The 16,309-nt window shown below is 39.1% G+C and overlaps 1 protein-coding gene across 3 annotated transcripts in view; it reads left to right on the top strand.

Annotated features, from left to right (window-relative positions):
- Positions 1 to 1,980: 1,980 nt before the first annotated feature.
- Positions 1,981 to 16,309, top strand: part of STAM2 (signal transducing adaptor molecule 2) — a 48,134-nt gene continuing 33,805 nt past the window's right edge. For 2 of the 3 annotated variants that reach the window (XM_027589854.2, XM_027589853.2), the window contains exon 1: positions 1,981 to 2,299. In XM_027589854.2, coding sequence (XP_027445655.1) covers positions 2,260 to 2,299 — 40 coding nt within the window. In that variant the 5' untranslated portion in view covers positions 1,981 to 2,259. The remainder of the gene's footprint in view (positions 2,300 to 16,309) is intronic. The other variant, XM_027589852.2, reaches the window with a different exon arrangement.

The following is a 16,309-nucleotide window of genomic DNA, read 5'->3' as shown; positions in this document are numbered from 1 at the left end:
AGAAATTTGCTAATTGAAGGAACTCACCAAGAGACTGGGTACACACAGAGAAAGGTAAATACCTATAGATTCTTGAGTATGCTTGCCATTCAAGGTGAGAAGTGTCTTTAAAATGTGAATGCTTTCCAAAGGCTAATCCTCAGACCTTTGTTCTTAGTACAAGCTCTTCTACAATATCTCTTCTAAAGGCTTTCAAGCGCTGCAATAACCTGCTAAACTGTTCTGTGAGATTCTGCTATTTCAGATACATGGTGCATGCTGATGTCAGATTACCATCCAGATACTTTTTTTTAGTATGTTACTCTGCTGCTCAAAATTTTTAAATGAGGGGCCCCTGGGTGGCTCAGTCGTTAAGCGTCTGCCTTCAGTTCAGGTCATGATCCCAGGGTCCTGGGATCGAGCCCCATGTCGGGCTCCCTGCTCAGTGGGAAGCCTGCTTCTTCCTTTCCCACTCCCCCTGCTTATGTTCCCTCTCTCCTGTCTCTCTCTCTCTCTGTCAAAAAAAAAAAAAAAAAAAAAACCCACAAAAAACAAAGAAAAAAACTTAAAAAAATCTTTAAATGAGTATTTAGGGCCTTACATGCTAAAATTAAAACATCTTAGCTTCTTGAAGGCTCTTCCCAATCTGTTTCCTCTTTATCTGGTCTTATTTTCCATTCCAACTCTAAGTCTTAATCCTAGAAAGTCTCTAAACATATTTTTAACATCCTAGGTTCAGTGCTTTTTTTTTTTTTTGAAAACCAGCTCCCTTCACCTGCAAATCTTTATTTGTGCACCAAGTTTATAGAACACGCAACCACCTTTCTGAACTATTTCATGTGTAAGGGTTCTCTGGTTGTAAATGCTTTTATTTGACCCATTGTCAAAATGTGGAAATAATTCTTAACATTTAAAAATCATTGAAAAATTTTAAGTTCTAGTAGGGCCCACACTTCAACAAATGACTAAAGTTTACTAGCAGTTGCCATCTTTGGATATGTGTTTTTCAGTTGGAGAGTCACAACTACATTGGAAAAATATTTATTGAGCACCCATTACTTGCCAGACACTCTTTTAGATGCTGGGGATAAAGCAATGAACAAAACTCGTCATGGAGTTTATATGCTAAAGAGGAGGGACAGAAAACATAATTACATATTAGGAAGTGATAAATGCTATAGATAGAGCAAGCCCGGGACAGGGTTAAGAGGGATAGGACCTGAACAGATGAGACTGATGGCATCTTGAGCTCTTCGTTTGTTTTGACCCTGATGTATTTGGAGCGGAGGCGTTGTTTTTAAGAAAAAAACATGTCATGTAGGTTGTCTAAAAATAAAATACATTTAAACTAAAAAAAGGGGGGGATAGGGAATTTGTGGTTGGAAAGCGCACCTGCACTTTTCTATTCACTTAACTGGCTGGCTCCTACGGAAATTTGATTTGTGGCCCCTATCAGGATCGTAATATACTGTCTTGCGCATGCTATACACTGGCCCTAAAGAACTGTCAGCAGCTTTAAGGCAGGAAGTGTGTGCCTCATTCGTCTTTGGAATCCCAGAGTCGAGCAGTGTTTTCCGGGCGAAAAGTTAGGGAATCCCCACAGAGCTATAGTTACTTCGGCCACTGCTTTCCAGGGTGGTTATTCCAACAGGGGTTAGACGCCGAGGCTCCATCCGTTTCCAGGGCAACCGGACTGTGACGCAAACACAGCCATTAGTCCGCCCTCGAGGGATCAGACTGCATTTTAGGAACGAATTAAATGAGCGAGAACGAGATTCTCTGAACGCGGAAAACGCCGCACGACCACGCCCCTTCAGTGTCGCCGCCCGCAAGGCGGCTTCCGGGCCTCTAGGGTCGCCCAGTTCTAGGCGCGACAACTTCCGGCCCCGAAGGTCCCCTGCTCCGTGGCTTGCTGGGGTCCTAGCGATGGAAAGGTGGCCGCGGCGGCCGCCTGACAACCCCCCCCCGCCCCCCCCCCCCAACGGAAGTGTGGGACAATGGCTGCTGCCTTTTCCGGGGAGGCGGCGGCGACAGGAGAGCTGAAAGGATACGCACGCCGGTGGGAACTCGTCCCAGGAAGAGAATTAGGCCGGAGCGCGGGGGTGGAGTGCGGACCCAGAGCTGGCCCGTCAGGCGGTAGCCGGGCAGGTGCGGTGGCGGAAGTGCGAGGACGCGGTCGGAGCGGAGCCGTCTAGGAAGCGGCGGCCGTGGATCACCCAGCCTGGAGCAGCCGCCGCCCCACGGCCAGACCGCAGCGATTAGGGCTCAGGCGACGGAAAGATGCCTCTGTTCACCGCTAACCCCTTCGAGCAAGACGTGGGTAAGTGGTGGGCACGGGCTCGGGCCGCTGTTTGTCGTGCTAGAAAGTGGGCGGCGGCGACTCTGGGGACTGGAAAGCCAAGCAAAGGGAGAGAAGGGGGCGGTGCCGCTGCCTCGCCGCCCGGATTTTTCAGGGGGCTACGTTGACGCGTCGCTAGCGGCCTGGGGCGTGCCTCTTGCACACCTGAGGTTGGAGTCCCCGAAAAAAGATTTTTTTCCCCTCTCCGAGCGCCGGAATAGGGAAGAGCCTATGGCTCGCTGGGGACTGGACCAAGTAAGCAATTGCGGAGTTGATGATACAAACTTCCTGCTCCGTCTGCAATTGGTTCACCACCACCCCCTCCCCCAACTTGTAGATGATGCAGTGGTGGAATGACCCTACTGTCTGAGGCAGCCCAACACTAGAGACCTCGACTTGCCTCCATTCAATAGGAAAGCCCTGTTTCACCTCGCTCCTCTACAAACGCGTCCAAGCTCTGATAGCACAGCTTCAGAATTTATCTACAAAGCCTCGAAGTGTTACTCTATCCATGGATGGCGCAAGTGCTCCGAGATGTTCTGTCTTAGGGTATGAAAAGGAAAGCCCTAGGATCTCAAAATAGTTAGAACAACTACTGTCTTATTTGTTGGAATTGTAAGAGCGATGTTTTTAGTGACTGTGAAATGAGAAAAAAGATGATAGGATATGAGAGCGTATTTTGGGCACTAGAAGAACGGTAAAATAAACTGGCTTTCCCCCCAGTGACTCCTAAGGTCCTTGTATGGCTTAGTGGATCACAGTTTAATATTCTAGGAAAGGAGGTACTGCTGTTCAAACAGAAAACACTGCCGTGTATAGATTATTTCATTGGCAGTGCCACCAATCACAGCTTCAAGGACTTGTTAGTTCAAATATGATTGAAGTCACTATCCAAAAGACAGTTTGAGGATAAAAGGTCAAGTTTGATTGAGGCCCACCAGTAACAACAACAACTACTACTACTACTACTTTTTCTTCCTCATTTTCTCCTTAAGGGGGGGTGCAGGAGAGACTATCTCAAGTAGGCTCTGCGCCCAACACAGCCTCGATCTCATGACTCTTGAGATCATGACCTGAGCTGAAATCAAGAGTCAGATCTTTAACCGAGCCACACAGTTGCCCCCCACCAATACTTCTTTTAGACATGTGAATGGGGGACACCTGAGTGGCTCAGTCGCATGGGCCTTCAGCTCAGGTCCTGATTTCCAGGTCCTAGGTTCCAGCCCTGCATCATCAGGCTCCCCACTCAGTGGGGAGTCTGCTTCTTCCTCTCCCTCTGCCCCTCCCCACTGCTCTCTCTCTCAAATAAATAAATAAAATCTTTAAAACAAATAGACATGTGAATGGAATTAGTAGAAAAAGTGGAGTGAAATACAATGGAGTTTAAATTGACCTTAAGTCCATGTCACAGAAGAAAAGTTATATATTACATTTTTCAGAACTGAAATCTTTTAATTTGAAATAGTTAAGTAATATAAGCAAGTTATTATTTAATGTGGGATGTCTACGGGAATATGTTCCTTTGCAGTGTCATTGCCTTTTCACTTAACCTTTTTGATTCAATCAGATTTTTATTACCATTGGGTTTTTTTTTGTTATTCTTCTGTTCACTTTTCATTCAACAAACATCATTGAATGATTACTGTGTGTATCTGTGTTGTGTTAATTTCTGGGAACACAAAATTAATAGATTGAGTTCCTGCCCTCAAGGAACTCTCAATCTAATGGAGAATGTGTACATATGTAAAATGATAATTGTAATATAGTGTGATAAATATAGTACTGGGAATACACAAGATGCTTTACATTCTTTCTTTCTTTAAAAGTCATCTTCCCTGGGCGCCTGGGTGGCTCAGTTGGTTGAGCGGCTGCCTTCGGCTCAGGTCATGATCCCAGGGTCCTGGGATCGAGTCCCACATTGGGCTTTCTGCTCAGCAGAGAGCCTGCTTCTTCCTCTCCCTCTGCCTGCCTTTCTGCCTGCTTGTGCAAGTCATGTTCCCTGAAAAGACAACAAGGACTTTCAGGCACATGCTTTCTCTGTAAAGATATTGACATTATCCTCTCTCTCTCCTTCTCCTTTTTTTGACAGCAATTCTGCCTGCAGGAAATAACCACCTCTAACTATATGTATGATAAGGTCATTTTATAATGAAGGGTTTTTAAAGATGAAACCACATTCCTTTTGTCGATGCAGTTGCACTGGAGGTCGAGCATTCTTGTCTGATGTCATTCATGTGGGGAAGAAATTCTTCCCTGAGACCTTGACAAAAAGCTGTAGTGGGTCAAGATGTCTACAGAGGCATTCATAAGTTGATGATGGTATATGACTTGTCAAATGGAAGCGGGCTACAGGCTAGGAAGTAAGGATCTCCAGCAGGCTCCTATTTTTTTCTTGGAGTCAGATCCTACAATCCCTGAAGGGTATGTTAGCTGTGGTAGCATTAGAGCTCTTTAAATATTTTATTTGATTTCTTCAAATCTGGATTTTTACTTTGTTCAATAAAATTCTTTTGAAGCTGTGTCGAGCAAAAAAAGAAAACATATCTACACACATCCAACTATCCTCCCCCCACATCCACATCTTAAGGTAGGTATGTAGGGTTCTTGAGGTGGAGCTTGATTGGGGCAGCCATTCTGAGAGAATTCAAGAGGAAAGTGAAATATGAGGGACAGAGCCACAGTAGGAAGATTGAGTAGATAGTGTGAAAAAGGAAGATGTCATTTCCTTATATTTTATGCCAATTTTTCTAGTGTCGCTACATTGCTTCCCAAGTCATGACTTGTCTTTTCTCTCTCCAACTCTAGTTCAGTTCTTGCTTGCACATCTTTTTTCTCCCTAGTCAAGCCAGACAACCTTTTTGGGGGGCATTTTCTGCTTTTGTGCCATTTTCTACTTACTGATACCCTTTTTCTTTTTTCAACAACCTTAGTATCGCCTTCCTTATAGATATACTAACTTATGTCCCACAAAGCTGAGCTCAGATTCCACCTCTGTAAACATTTAATGACATAGTGGATTGAAGTGTGAACTTTTATCTTGAAAGGAAACTTAAAAAAAAAAAAGATTTATTTCTGTATTTGTGAGAGCAGTGGTGGGGGGTGGAGAGGCAAAGGGATTGAGAGAGAGAGAGAGAGAGAGAGAGAGAGAGAGAACCTGAAGCTGGCCCCACACCCAGTGCGGAACACAACTTGGGGGCTTGATCTCACTATCTGAGATGATGACCTGAGCCAAAATCAAGAACTGGATTCTTAACCAACTAAGCCACCCAGGTGCACTGAAAGAAGACTTTTTAAGTGAAATTTGAATGCTATATTGCTGTATCTTTGTCTTGTGTTAGAAGAATGTAACTGTGAGGTAGCTTGGGCTTTTGGTCCAGGGATCTTTTTCTCCAGTGAAATTTTATAAGAAATGCTTAATAGGGGGGTCTTGCTGGCTCAGTAGGTGGAACGTGCAACTCTTGATCTAGGAGTCCTGAGTTTAAACCCCGGGGTGGGTTTAGAGCTTACTTTAAAAAAAAAAAAAGAAAGAAATGCTTACATAAAAACAGATATTGATAGCACTCCTTTAATACAATTTACTATGTTCAAATTTATAACATTTACATACTTAAGGCAATTCTTGAACACAATGAGGTTGCTCTAATCTTTTCAAAAAATTACAGTTAAGTTTTTTAGTTATGGATGAGAATGATCACTTTAATAGTTAATTTCTTTCTATATTTTGTTTACAACCTTAAGCCTTCAGATACTTACACATTTTAATTGATGTATTTTAGCATAAAGTACAGGCTGTAACATAAAGACCTTTTCCTATCAGCCAACTCTGTCAAGCCTAATATTTTGCCACACTTTATTTATCTTTTTTAAGAAAACATTCAAGATAGAGTTGAAATTCTTTGGAATATTTAGCAGCTATTCTTTTCCTATTCTATTCCTAATCCCATTCTTTTTCCTCCCTTCTCAGAGTTAAACACTCTCCAAAAAGATACAACTGTATTTTATAATACAAATAACACACAGGCAAATATACTATATGTATTGTTTTGCATGTTTTTAAACTTCATAAAAAAGTGTCATTCTTTGTCATTTGTATCTTGTCATTCACCATTTTTGTGAATTATTTCTGTCATATTTGTAGCTTTAGTTTATTAATTTTAACAGTTGTGTGTGGTATTCCACTGTATGGATATACCACATTATTTGTTCATTCTCCTTTTGATGGATATGAAGTTTTTTCCAGGTTTTTGCCATAGACAACAGTGCAGTGAAAATTCTTACCCATGTTTTCTTGTTTTCGTGAGTGAGAGATTCTCTAGGGATTATATCTTGAAGTAAATTCGTTATTTAAAGTATAGATAGTTCGGGGTGCCTGGGTGGCTCAGTTGGTTAAGCGACTACCTTCAGCTCAGGTCATGATCCTAGAGTCGTGGGATCAAGTCCCGCATCGGGCTCCCTGCTCGGCGGGGAGTCTGCTTCTCCCCCCCTCATGTGTTCTCTCTCTCTCATTCTCTCTCTCTCTCTCAAATAAATAAAATCTTTAAAAAAAATACAGATAGTGCAGACTTGCAAAATATTAGTGCAGAACTGTCTTTCCAAGTGCATGTGGAAGATTTTACTCCCACCAACAGTGGCAGTGAAGTTCTTTCTTGTTCCACATCCTTACAAACCCTGGGTGTTGTCATATTTTTAAACCTCTTCCAAGTTGATGGGTGTGAAATAGGGCAGTGTTTTCATTTCAGCTTCATTGCCAGTAAAGTTGAGCATCTTTTCACATATTTCGTGGTTTTGTTTTCTTTTTCTGTAAATTACCTGCTTGTTACTTTTACTTACTACTGTGTTGGATTATTTTGTCTTACTGAATTTTAGAGTTCCTTATACATTCTCTCCTAATCTCTTGTTGGTTGTGTGAATTGCGAATATGTGTCTCAGTTTGTTGCTTTTTATTTTCTGATGTCTTTTATTAAGAAAATTTAGGATTTTTTTAAAGACTTTACTCATTTGAGAGAGAGAGAGAGTATGCACGAACGGGGGCGGGGAGGGGGAGAGGGAGAAACAGACTCCCTGCTGAGCAGAGAGCCCAAGTGGGACTCCATCCCAGGAATGAGAGACCATGACCTGAGCCGAAGGCAGATGCTTAACCAAGTGAGCCACCCAGGCGCCCCAAGAAAATTTAAGTTTTAATTCATTGGTACTATCTTTCTTGATTTCATTTTTCTTATTTTAAGCCTTCTCTACCCTGAGGTTATGAGGATCTTGTCATATTTTTTTCTGAAAGATTTTTAGAGTTTTGAATTTCACAGTTAGGTCTTTAATCCACCTGGACTTGATATTTGTGTAGGGTCTGAGGAGGAATTTGGTTGGATAATCAGCTATAGTAGACAGTAATTTATTGTCTAATCACTACTTACTGAATTGTTCTTTCCCCATGATTTTGGGACAGTCTTTCATACAGTACATTCCTTGTATGAAGCCTGTGTCTCTGCTTTTGGTCCTTCTACACTGTTCTCTATTCTGCCACCAATACCACATTTAAATGTCAGTGGCCTTGGGCAAGTTCCCCTGTTTTGTTTTTCTTCATTTTCATAGTCTTAGCTGTTTTTGGACCTTGTTCTTTCATATGGGTTTATGATCAGAGTGCTATAATCATAAAAGGGAATTTTTTTATGCTCTTTTAGCATTTAAGAGAAAAGGCATTGTAATTTATATTTTTGTTTCCTGTGAACTGATGATGTTGATAATTAAAAGTAAATGTTTTATTCCTTATAATTAGTTCTAAGTTTACTTAGATTACAGTTTGAAAGTAAGGCAAGAGGGCAAGAGGGTGATTGTACTTGTAGAAACAAGTAAATATGCAACATAATACTATAGCTGTGTTCTTAGGTGGATGTGTCCCTATGCTGCTTTTTTTGTTTAAGTGAAAGAACCTTAAGGGTGTTTTAAGTGTTACAAGAGTGGACCTTGTTTATAGTATGTAGTATAGAATATCAAACTCCAGTTACTTGACAACTTATAATTCTAACCATCTATCACTTAGATATCAAAATAAAACTTAAGGATATATAGTTTTTTTAAAATCTCCTGTTATTTTTTTTCTTTCCTTGGTTGCCTTGTGTCCCCAAATCTAACCTTCTCCCTTCCCCCTCCTTTTGGTTTTTCACTTTGTCTTTTACAAAGTTTTGTTTCTTTTTTTGTTTGTTTTTAAGATTTTGTTTATTCATTTGAGAGATGGAGAGAGGGCACAAGTTGGGGGGGAGGGGCAGAGGGAGAAGGACAAGCAAGCAGACTCCCCGCTGAGCAGCCACGGGGCTCACTCGTAGGACCCTGAGATCATGACCTAAGTCGAAGTCAGACGTTCAACCAACTGAGCCACCCAGGTGCCCTGTCTTCTACAAAGTGTCTAAAAATATTTTTGCTCATAGTCTTCTTTCCTATTTCAGTTATCCGTCAATCAGCAACATTTGTCAAACCCCCTTGGTGAGAATCTTGTTTCTAGAAACCGGAGACATTTTGATATTGCTCATCCTTTTCCCTCGTCCTTTACTTTTTAGGACTGATGTTCACATTGGCTTATTGGCATCTTCAAGTCTTGGAGTAATAAATCTTGCTCCCATCTTTTAGACTACCCTTAACATTACTATTTTTTAATTTTTTCTTAAATTCTAGTCAGTTAACATGCAGTGCAATATTGGTTTCAGGAGTAGAATTCAGTGATTCATCACGTACATACCACACCCAGTGCTCATCCCAACAAGTGCCCTTAATACCCATCACCCATCTAACCCATCTCCCACCCACCTCCCTCCATCAACCCTCTGTTCTCTATCAAAGAGTCTCTTATAGTTTCCCTCTTTTTCCCCCCTTTTTCCCCCTTTCCATACGTTCATCTGTTTTGTTTCTTAAATTCCACATATGAGTGAAATAATATTGTAATTGTCTTTCTAAATTTTTTTAATGGACCTATAACTGCTGATGTCTGAAGGATAAGCACCTCTCCTACGACACTCTGTGGAACACTTAATATTTCTTTACCACTGAGACTTATTTGTGACAGCTATCACTGTTCCATTCAAGGAAGATTTTCTTTAGTTTCCTCTAGTTAAAGAAGGTCGAAAACTGGAGATCCCATGAAGTATTTACAGTTCTGACTGACTTTTAATGCAATCTCAGAAGTTGTTTTTTAATAGGTCTTTTATAAAAGCATGAAGGGAAATGATGAATTAAAAATTTTTATTATGTACAGTAACCCTATTTAATATAATTTTTAAATGATAGCAACATATAGGATGAAAAGTTTGTTTGCTAGTGAAATTTTTATCGTAGCTAAAAACTCGACAGACTCTTTGGTCAGTAAATACTCTTTTATGAAGCATTTGTTTATTAGTTTTCACATGCAACATGAGAATTGTAGAGACTCAGGATTTAGGTCATGTGAACTAAAAGGGATTTTTTTATTATCTGAAGCAGCTTCTTTTGCTTTCATGTGTCATGGGATGAATTATCTTAACATTCTCTTCTAAAAGCTCTGCTTAAATCTAGCAGTGCATGTTTTGGTTTTCCTACTTAGTGCTATGCCCTTGAGGGTTGAAGGGGAAGAACTTTTTTTTTGACATTGTTGTCTTACTAAGCTCTGTTACTCAACTTGATAGTGAATAAATATTTGTATTTAGTTTAGGGATTGAACCTAAGAAGGTCAGTGTGACATGTATCAGACAATGCCCTCTGAAAATCAGTGTTCTGAAGTGTACCACCTACTTGTTTTTAGCTCATATTACTTCAATTTCATGTCAGAAATTTGTCAGTACCTGGTGGTGTACTTTTAAGAATTTTAGTCATTCTAGTGTTATCTCATTGTAGTTTTAATATGCATTTATCTGATGACTATTGATGTTGGACACCTTTAAATTTATTTGAGGGGCACCTAGCTGGCTTAGTCAGTAGAACATGCAACTCTTGATCTTGGGGTTGTAAGTTTAAGCCCCATGGTGGGTGTGGGGCTTACTTACAATAAATAAACAAATAAACGAATAACCTCTTTTTTGAAGTATCTATTTTTAAGTGTTTCATCCATTTTTCTTTTCATTTAATTTTCACAACTCCTCTTTTAAGCATGGCAGCCATTTTAATCTCCAAATAAGAACATGGATTCAGATTTGAATCTGAGCCAAGATGTACTACCTAGAGACCTTAGGCTAGTAAGTTAGTTTCAGAGCTGGGTGTATAGAAGGCAGGTCGTCAGTATTTAATGGGTGATATGTGTACTTCACAGATGCATGCAGAATGTGCATCATGATTTCCTCAGTTTTTTGCAGAGGTCATGTGATCCCCTGTCTAACTGCTTTTGATTTTCCATCTATGACATTTTAGCTACTTTGGAGACTCATTTTTCCCTTTCTCCAGCCATCTTGCAGGATATCTTGCAGGAAGCTATGAAGCTTCCTGATAGGTCTATTACAATAAAAATTATGCTTAACTACATTTCTGTTTCTTCCCTATTCCCTGATGTAAGAGTGTTTGTGGAAATGAGCATGCCCATTTTGTGGAGTTGGGAGGGTTCATGGGTGTCACCTGACAGGTTTAGAGAGGGCGTGTTGGAAGTATCAGCCAGGAAGAAAGTGAACTTGCAGGAATATAAAGGCTGGTCCTAGACCTTTTGCCTTTTTAATAGATGGTTTACAGTATTACAAGGCAGTAAAGGATGATTTTGATGTGGTTTTTCCCCTCCTTCCTAACTGTCCTATGTGCCCCCCAAAAATGCTAGTGGTGAAGTATGAAATCAAAAGACTGTCACTCTTCTGTATTCCACCAGATTGAGAAGCTCTTAAATGTATTGTATTTTTAGATGATGTGGATGTAAGTTAGATGATCCTTTCCTTATAAACAAGACTTGAATTTGCATTTGCCCTATTCAGTATGTTTAAAATATTTGTACATAGGGAAACTGAAAACTAACTTGTTGGGAAGAGTTACTTTAGCAGTTTTTTTAAAAATATTTTATTTATTTATTTGACAGAGAGAGACATAGTGAGAGCAGGAAGACAAGCAGGGGGAGTGAGAGAGGGAGAAGCAGGCTTCCTGCGGAGCAGGGAGCCGGATGCGGGGCTCGACCCCAGGACCCTGGGATCATGACCTGAGCCAAAGGCAGACGCTTAACGACTGAGCCGCCCAGGCGCCCCACTTTAGCAGTTTTGAACAAAAATTGTGCTCAAGCAGCAGTTTGAGGATACCCTGAGTCAGATGCCCCAGACTGAAGTCCCTGTTTAACTACTTACTAGCTGTATGTCCTTGCACTAGTTTTCTGTGTCTGTTTCCTCATCTATAAAATGGGGAATCCTTACTTCATTTGATTGAAGTGTAAGTGGTTTAGCATATATAAAATGTTTTGAAGCTATTACGGTTCTTAATTCAGTTATTACCTACCATTCAGTACTCAGAGCTGTTAAGTTGGTTTTCATTTTAAAAGATAATGAACAGTGTAAAAAAAAAAAGGTAATGAACAGTTTATTTTAAGGTAGAATTTATATTACTGCTTTCCCCAGAATAAACTAAAGATTCTCTTCAATGAAATACACCCAAACAAACCAAAACATTAAATAAGGAGGGAGGAGTAAATGAGAAAATGTATGCTAAACCCAGATATTCTAGAATGCTAAGTTTGGTTGTTATTAAAGTCAGAGAAAATGATGAAATATTTATTATCTATCAGGTTGAGGTTTTTGGACATAAATACTTTAGTCTAAATTTACACAAAAATTGTGTGGTCTAGAAACTTAATAACAAGTATATATCATTATTTTAATCATTAAACATGTATGACTTATTTATAAACTAGAAAGAATTGGCTCTCCTACATTTTCAGTAATTATTTAGGGGTGCCTGGGTGGCTCAGTCATTAAGCATCTGCCTTCGGCTCAGGTCATGATCCCAGTGTCCCGGGATTGAGCCCTGCATCGGGCTCCCTGCTCCACGGGAAGCCTGCTTCTCCCTCTCCCACTCCCCCTGCTTGTTTTCCCTCTCTCGCTGTCTCTGTCTGTCAAATGAATAAAAATAAAATCTTAAAAAAAAAGATAAAAAATATAATAATTATTTAGTTCATAATGAATTGGTCCAAAGAAAGAACACTTTTGTATCTTTAGTAAAAGCTGTGAGCTGTAGTTTCCTGTTAGATGCCAAAAATGAATTCTAGTCATTTACTTACTTTCCATTTTCTAGTTTATTGCTAGAAACTATTGAAAAAAAATTTTTTCCAGTTTTCTCCTAAACTCTTACTATAATTTTAAGGTATAAAAATAATTAGTCTTTTTCATATTAATACATAAAAGACAATTTTTCCTCTAAGATCTAAGCATTGCTTGAGTCATGTCTCAAGATATTGATATGTTGGGACGCCTGGGTGGCTCAGTCGGTTAAGCGTCTGCCTTCAGCTCAGGTCATGATCCCAGGGTCCTGGGATTGAATGCCGCATTGGGCTCCTTGCTCAGCGGGGAGCCTGCTTCTCCCTCACCTGCTGCTTCCCCAGCTTGTGTGCTTGCTCTCTCCCTGACAAATAAATAAATGAAATCTTTAAAAAAGAAAAAAGATCCTGATATGTTGTATACTAATTATAACAAATTTGTATATTGCTATTATAATGTTAATTATTTATATGTCCTGATTATCAATTTCCATGTGGTTGGGTATTATACTTGGTCTGATTAAAACAAAACAAAACAAAACAACATTGTATTTAGAGAATATGCTGTGTATATTGTCCTAGATTATTTCCAGGTTTTGATAGTTCCGTACACATTTGAGGAAAGATTTTAACTCTGCTTTCATGTACAGATAGTCCTCACTTTATATAGTTCCAGTATGTGTGAATTTGGTTATCATGTTTTAGTTAAGTAACACCAAACCCCCCAATAAGAAGTCTTGTAATACTCTGAGCATAGAACCCAGCCAAGCATACCTAGATTTTAACTATAGGATTATGAGGTAATAATGAGTGGTGTTTTAAACTACTAACTTGGAGTAATTTGTTACATAGCAAGTTTAAAAAGTTAGTATTATACTGAGACTGTTCAGTTAAAATTATTTTATTCTTCAAATTTGATAACTGCTATTGATTTTTCTTTACATTCACTGTTTCTGCAGTCTCCAGTCTGTTTTGAAGCCCATCTCTAGTGAATTTTTTTAATTGATAATCCTACTTTTTAGTTCGAGAAATTCTAATTTTATAGTTTCCTTTGCTCTGCTGAGCACTCACCATCTACTTACTTATTATGACCACCTTTTGCTTTAAGTTCTTGATAATACCTGCTATAAAGTACTTTTTTTTTTTTGCTAATTCTGATATTTGAGTTATGCTATTATCTTTTTTATTATTATATTTTGATTATGGGATACTTTTTCATATACTGGTGATTTTTTATATTATGCTGTTGGTGATGATTATTCTTTGTAAGGAGGCTAGGTTCTGTTGTCTTTCTTTAAAGAGTGTTGAATTTTGTTCTTTCAAGTAGTTATATTATGGGGGGGATCTTTTAGGTTTTTGTTAGGTTTGGTTTTCTTTGTGAGACAGGCCTATTTTGATATTGAACTAAATTACAGGGGACCTTTACTTTCTTTTTGTGTTTCAGTTGAATGCCTGAAATGTTCTCTCTACTCTAGTTGGGGGGAGTATTATTCCACTTCGGCTTCTATAACAAAATGCCTTGAATTAGATGAATTCAACAACAAGTTTATCTTCTTACAGTTCTAGAGACTGGAACAAGAGCAAGGTCCCAGTAGGGTTGGTGTCTGATGAAATGTCTCTTCCCTTGGATTGCAGAGGGCTGCCTTTTCATTGTGTGCTCACATGACCTCTTCTTTGTGCTTGTATGGAGATATAGTGAGCTCCATGTTGTCTCTTCTTATTAGGATACTAATCCTATTGGATCAGGGCCCCACCCTCATGACTTCCTTTAACCTTTAGATAAAGGCTCAGTCTCCAGATACAGCAACACTGTAGGTTGAGTCTTGATTATCTGAATTTTGTGGGGATACAAACGTTCAGTCCATAATAAGCAGGAACTCCAAGGACTCCCTCCCTGCACTGCCAAACATTTCAGCCCGATAGTAGGTGATCTCTGCTAGACTTCATAGAGATTCAAATAGCCTAGCCCTTGACCAAGGGACCCATGTTAAATCCCAGAAATTTGGTGCTCAGATATTTGGTCTGTTTATCCCAGCTGCTCTGCTTGGGCTAGTTCCCCTTGTGTTGGGACAGGAAAGTGTTCCCAGGCAAAATCTTGGGCCATCGTGGGGCCTTCATATTTCCCTTCCCTCAGAGATCTCAGACCTGCACTGCCTGTTATTCATTTCCTGAAAATAGTTGCCTCATATATTGTGGCCTGTTTTGTACTTGTTTTTGGTAGAATAACAAATCTGGTAGCAGATACTCTGCTGTGGTTGGAAGCAGACCAGTCATGAGTTTTTATTTCCAAACATAGTAAGAGGAGCATTATAGATGTCTTATGAGCATTTTTCTTTTATATAATTAAGTTTTAAAAATTACTGGTAGAGCCTATTTCATTAAAAGTTTTATGGTAGACTTGAATTCTTTTTAAAGTTGTATGCTGAACATAATGCACTGTGTAGAGGGGGCGCCTTTTTGTTCTTTATAGGTATTGATGGACTGAATGTGATATTGTTAGAATCTTTGTGAAATATTTCAGTGTATTTGAGGCTCTTTATATGCAGTAATCAAAACCTGGTGATGAAACATTTTGACTTACACCCACCAAACCCTGGAAATTTAGCATGTAGGCCCCAGGAGGGCTTTTTAAACTCTCTCCCCTCTCTATGCATTTGACACAGGATAATGTGAGGTATGGCCCCAACACTGGGCAAAGTGACAATGCTGTACAAGAATGGTTCCTTAATTATAATATTTAAAATTTTTTTCAGGAGTTTAAGTACATAATTTAACTGTTATTTAGTTCGCTTGAAAAATGAAGTCCTTTTTGGCAGGCCATTATAAAGTCTTCAGATTTTTTACTTTTTTAAAAGAGTAATTGTGAATCCTGTATTTGTAGAGCATAAACTATGCTGGATAGAGTATTCAAATCAGGATTTTTCCATTTTCTATAAAAATTAAATCAAGTAAAAAATATCGTTTAGGTATTTTTGAAATTGTTGGAAGCGTTTTTGGTAGGTTTTTAATAGGTGTCACATTTAATTGTGTATCACAGGCTGAAATTGAAGAAATAATCATTAAAAGTTGAGTTTTATCAATAATAGGTTATTAGATGGTCTAAAATCAGACTCAGTTCTTTGTACTCATGCATATGTGTACTGACAAAATTTGGTAAATGATGATGCTGGCTTCACAGGTCAAAGAGGAAATGATAGATCCTTGATGTTGGAACTACTGACAAATAATTAGTAAAATATTTTTCTGTCCCTACTTCATTCCATGTGCCAAATGAAATTCCAGAGAGACTAAAGATTTATCTATAAAAGAGAAATAATACAGATACAAAAGATAATATAGGTGAATATTTAATCTTCAGGTAGTTCTAAACACTGTACCAAATGATACTATAGAAAGAAAGAATGATCTGTACAGCAAAAACAAAACCCTATCAAAAACAAAAAGAGCTTAAAAGCAAAGAAAAGATGAGCATGAAGCTGGCAAGTCACATATAATACATGTGATTTGCTCTTCAGACTCTAGATCAAAGTTACCTATATATCACAGCACAAGAAGCCCTTTGCTTCCTTCTTGAGACATTCCTTTCCATACTTACCTTGTCTCTTGGTTGAGAGTTCCAAAGGTCTTGTCATTCCTCTTTAGTAAATAAGCAGGGAACTGGAACCTTATAAAGCCCACTAGTGCTATTGCCTTTTGTTGCCACGTGATGTTGCTAGTGAAGTTTGATCCTATGCAGCCCCTTTGGATGTTTGCTTAGCAAACTTGCTGATCCAGAAGCTCTTACTGGTCCAAAACTTTGTACAGACTTCAGTGGTACCACA

Source organism: Zalophus californianus, chromosome 3 (genome assembly GCF_009762305.2).
Source record: "Zalophus californianus isolate mZalCal1 chromosome 3, mZalCal1.pri.v2, whole genome shotgun sequence".
Taxonomy (NCBI): domain Eukaryota; kingdom Metazoa; phylum Chordata; class Mammalia; order Carnivora; family Otariidae; genus Zalophus; species Zalophus californianus.
The sequence above is the reverse complement of the archived record's forward strand: the minus strand, read 5'-3'. Positions and strand labels throughout refer to the sequence as shown.